Source organism: Alosa alosa, chromosome 5 (assembly GCF_017589495.1).
Source record: "Alosa alosa isolate M-15738 ecotype Scorff River chromosome 5, AALO_Geno_1.1, whole genome shotgun sequence".
In the NCBI taxonomy this organism is placed as follows: domain Eukaryota; kingdom Metazoa; phylum Chordata; class Actinopteri; order Clupeiformes; family Clupeidae; genus Alosa; species Alosa alosa.
The window spans coordinates 29,046,433-29,051,432 of NC_063193.1; the positions used below are offsets into that span (position 1 = coordinate 29,046,433).

Sequence of the window (5,000 nt, forward strand, 5' to 3'; positions counted from 1 at the left end):
CTGTGTGTGTGTGTGTGTGTGTGTGTGTGTGTGTGTGTGTGTGTGTGTGTGTGTGTGTGTGTGTGTTTGCGCATATACAGTATGTGTGTGTGTATGCGTGCATGCATGACTGTGTGTGTGTGTGTGTGTGTGTGTGTGTGTGTGTGTGTGTGTGTGTGTGTGTGTGTGTGTGTTTAAGAGTGTGTGTATGTGTGTGTGTGTGTTTGTGCATATACAGTATGTGTGTGTGTATGCATGACTGTGAGTGTGTGTGTTTGTGTGTGTGTGTGTGTGTGTGTGTGTGTGTTTAAGAGTGTGTGTGTGTGTGTGTGTGTGTGTGTGTGTGTGTGTGTGTGTGTGTGTGTGTGTATGTGTGTGTGTCCCTACCCTGTGTGTTGGTGTGGTTGGGCAGCTGACTCAGGCCCTGTCCCAGCTGGTCCAGCAGCCACAGCTGCATGCGGATGAAGGGCTCGCGACCCTTCTGGGTCAGCTTACTCCACGGCTTGGGACGGGACAGCATGTCACTCACACTACCCTGAGACAGACCCAGGACCTGGACACAGAGAGAGGCAGGGAGGGAGGGAGAGAGAGAGAGAGAGAGAGAGAGAGAGAGAGAGAGAGAGAGAGAGAGAGAAAAAGGAGGGGAGGCAGAGAGAGGAAATATATATGTACCAGTATTATATGTTTTTGAGTAGGTAGTTCTGTAGACAACCATCCTGCACAAGAGAAAGAGATTATTCCTTTAGTTTCAAACACACTAAAGCGTCTCATCACCACATGTCCCTTCCACAGAGATTAGGGATTGCTACACAGAATGACTGTGCTAAAACACCAAGTAATAACAACCATTTGCATGCAAAGTGTTGGCACAGGCAAATAGCTCCAGCGCACTCAAAATGAAAGTCATTTGTCTTATTTCAGTATTCATTAACAGGGTTAATGTAATGAGCTTTGGCATGCATTGGTGCATCAAACATAATGCAAATAGGAACTCACACTTCAACTGTTGGTGGTGGAATAACAAGAGGTTTACCTGTCACTCTACTCATCGCCACTAGAGGGTGGCAAAGCATAGCTTATAAGTTACAAGACAACTGATGCTTATAACAGAGCCGTAAACGCTCTGGCTTATTAGTTACAAGACAACTGATTGTTGAGATGGCTACCTTTTATCTCCAGCTCCACTACTGAATGATGCATCGCAAATATTTCTAAAATGTTCAATTTGACCGTTTGAGCGGACTAGAACTGACACTTGACTGTTTAAATACTGCACTCACTGATGCACTTATTCTTATTGTACTCTACCTTTTTTAAAATAGTCCTAGAATTGTTGAGAGAATTGCTTTAAAAAGCTTAGACGGTTTATCATGTTGTTAGTTGCTTTGGCTAAAAAATGTGTCAGCCAAATGTAATAGTTTGTAATGTAAAATGTAATGATTCTGACGTGTAATATAAATCCTCACAGCAGTGATTAGTTTCACGTACATTCCATTTCAGAACCTGGATCCACCCTGGATCCACTTTATCTGACACTAGAAATATGGTACCTAACCTCACTAAAATGGTCGTGTTGTTCTCCCTTTAAGGACATGTTCACATAGATCTCTGTTTCTCGAGGTCACCGAGCACTGTTGGTACAAAACAAAAAATCGCTGCTACCTAGCGCGAGTTACTGCAACCAACAGTTAGAGAAGCCAGGCAGCTACAGTACTACACTCTGGGGGCATGAACATGTGGCAGCTACAGTGCTACACTCTGGGGGCATGATTTTAAAGATGCCCCCAAAGTCTCCTTGAAGACCTCAGAAGGTCTGCTGTCTCCATCCCACTGGTAGGGGTGAACCAGCTCCTCTTAAGAGTTCTCTTTGGAGGACCTGGCTGTCTCACCTTCTCTCCGAAGATGCGCTGGCAGATGCCGTTCTTGGCCAGCTTCTCCTTGACCTGTCGCGTGAGCTCGATGGTGTCCACCTCGCGGTACATGTACATCTCGTACTGCTCGGGGGTGAGTGGCGGGACCGTGGGCTTGAGGGTGCGCGGGATGTACGCCGGGTAGTACGGCACGCGGCTCGGACACGAGCCCTCGCCGCCGCCGCCCGCTGACGCCTCCGGCTCCACCTTCACCTCCACGGGACGGCCCCCTGGCGGCCCCGCCCCCACCTGGACTCCTCCTCCCCCCACTTCCTCCTCCGCTCCGGACGTGTCGTCGCCCGTGGGCGGGCCTTCGCCGTTCTCCGAGCGAGGCCAAGGGCGGGGCACGGGGGCGTGGCCAGAGGACGAGGAGGAGGACACGGCGGGTGACGCGGAGGTGAAAGGTCGCGAGATGGCCCCCATGATCCCCACCACTCCTCCTCCTCCTCCGCCGCCACCTCCCCTCCCTCCTCCTCCAAGGCCGGGCTGACCAGTGCTGGTCGGCACGCCCCGCCTCGCGCCGACCTCCGACTCTGACCTTTATGGATGATGTTCTGCACGAAGGCGGCGGGCGACAGCACACTCAGCGGGGTCTGCGGGCAGCCGATGCCGCCGGCGCCCACGCACACTGGCACCATGCCACCCTCCTCCTGCTTCACGTAGGCGGGCCCCGGGCCCTGCAGGGCCTTGGCGGCGTCCTGGAGGCCCAGTCCAAGTCGCTCCGCAGCGGAGGAGGAGGAGGAGGAGGAGGAGGAGGTGCGTCCGCAGGCCTCCATCTCCAGCAGTGCCTGCTGCTGCGCCTGCATCTCGCGCCGCGCCTGCTCCAGGATGCCCTTGATGGTCTCGTCAGAGCCGCCGCTACTGCCACCGCCACCACTGCTGCGGCCGGACGAGCCACCGGTCAGCTTACCGTCACCTGCAGATACACACACACACACACACACACACACACACACAGACACCAATCGATAAGATATCAATCATGGACAAACACAAATACATACATACACACACATACATACACATACATACACCATGACACCACCATCACCATGACACTCACTCTCACAGAGCACCTTACCATACCTTACTATGCACAGAGAATCACAGGCTCAGTCCCTGCCTCAGTCATTGCAAACGCCTCAAGCTTAATCACCCCTAAGCACACTATGTTGATACTGTTTTAGACTTGATTTAGATTTAGTGTTATTTAGTATAATTTATATTTAGTATATAGTTGTGTTTTTTATATTACATACTTTTATTACTTTTTCTGCTGTTAGTGCATGTTGTTTGTGATGTCTGTATGCTACTGAGACCTTGAATTTCCCCTTGGGGATCAATAAAGTATCTATCTATCTACACACACACACATACAACATAGAGATATAAACATACACACACAGACACACACACAGACCTGTACTTCACTAAGACTGCAACAACAGACAAAAGCAGGATGGACCAAAAGATAATATTCCTTATCTGCCAAGTGGGGCTACATGCCCACCAAATTTCAGGTTTGACAAAACCTATATGACTGCAAGTGCTAGCAGTAGTCCCAATATTGTTCAGATAAACAACATACACTTATATACACATGTGCATGAAAAACAGGGGTTCACAGACCTTTACCAACACTCCAGGGTCTGACACTGCATACGTACCTTCCTTAAAAAAGAAGGATTCACAGCAATTAACTGAATTTCAAAATCCAGTTTTCTGATAGGCTTTTTAAATGAAGTGATTCATCATGAATGAATTAATGAGCAGAGATGCCGAGTAATTACTGCTCAGCATAACCCACAGACGTTAGCGATTAGCCTCCCATCATCACAAAGCAGATACAGCATGCTCTCAGCACACAGGGAGAGAAACAGCCGTCTCAGAGCAGGGAAACTCTCAGCATGGGCACCGGACAGAAGGTGCTGACACACACACACAGACGCACACACAGACGCACACACACTCACAAACACATGCACACACACATGTACACAAACACACACACACACACACACACACACACACACACAGGCACACCCACCTCCTCTTTGAGACTGGATCTCCTTCTTGGCCTGTTCTAGAATGTTCTTGATGGCCTCGTCTGACCCAGTTTCAGGAGTTCGGATACGAGGAGTGATACTCCCTGCCAAGGAGAGAGAGAGAGAGAGAGAGAGAGAGAGAAGAGAAGGAGAGACAGATAGAGATAGGAAGAGAAGGAGAGAAAGAGAGAAAGAGGAGAGAGATGAAGAGAAGAAGAGAGTGAGAGAGGAGAGAGAGAGGAGACAAGGAGATAGAGAAGAAGAGAGAGAGAGAGAGACAGAGAGAGAGAGAGAGAGAGAGAGAGAGGAGGGGTGAGGTGAATGGGCTGCTTGATCAGAAAACAGTTCCAAGGCTTTGCCATTTGACTGCTAGATCAATGGCAGCCTTTGAGAAGTTGGCATGTGTGGAGAGGCTGCCGTGTGTGTGTGTTTGCGTGTGTGTGTGTGGAGAGGCTTTCGCGTTCGAGCGGCGCGGCGTTCAAAGACGCAGAACCAAGCCGAGAAAACAAAGTTGAAAGAATCACAACAAACACGGGAGAGAGAGAGGAAGAGAGAGAGAGAGGGAGAGAGAGATAGAGAAAGAGAGATAGAGAGAGAAAGAGAGAGAGAGAGAGATAAAGAGAGAGAGAGGAAGCTGGTGCCAGAGTTGAGCTGAACTGGGCCTCTGAGCCCCCGGATGAAAAGGATCCGGAGCTCCACCGGCACCAGCCCACTGGGTTTGGGTCCATCCGGACTATCCGGCTGGTGAGATTTTAGCCGGCCAGTCGGACCGCCCACTTACCTCTCTGCCGGACCTGGATGGTCCTCAGCGCCAGGATGTTCTGCTCGTCAGACAGGAAGTGCTTCATCTTGATGAAGGGCTCCTTGCCCTTGACGGTCAGCTTCCTCCAGGGTTTGGGCCGGGCCAGGATCTCGCTGACCGACCCCTGCGACAGGCCCAGCACGTAGTGTCCGAACACGCGCTGCCCAATGTTGTGCTTCAGAAGTTGCTCCTTCACCTGGTAGGCGATCTCTGACGTCTCCAGCTGGTCATCCTCGTTCCCGCCCACACTCGAGCCCCCGCTCT

General features: G+C 50.7%; 2 protein-coding genes across 3 annotated transcripts in view; both read right to left on the reverse strand.

Moving 5' to 3' along the window:
• LOC125294633 (tripartite motif-containing protein 16-like) overlaps nt 1-5,000 on the reverse strand; it is a 587,664-nt gene that overhangs the window by 366,147 nt on the left and 216,517 nt on the right. The window lies entirely within an intron of this gene.
• The window catches only part of cux2b (cut-like homeobox 2b), a 177,854-nt gene that overhangs the window by 8,053 nt on the left and 164,801 nt on the right, over nt 1-5,000 (reverse strand). Inside the window, 6 exon segments of the mRNA XM_048243534.1 lie at nt 367-532; nt 1,869-2,329; nt 2,370-2,406; nt 2,408-2,805; nt 3,937-4,038; nt 4,716-5,000. The exon segment at nt 4,716-5,000 is cut by the window's right edge and continues 438 nt beyond it. Coding sequence (XP_048099491.1) covers nt 367-532; nt 1,869-2,329; nt 2,370-2,406; nt 2,408-2,805; nt 3,937-4,038; nt 4,716-5,000 — 1,449 coding nt within the window.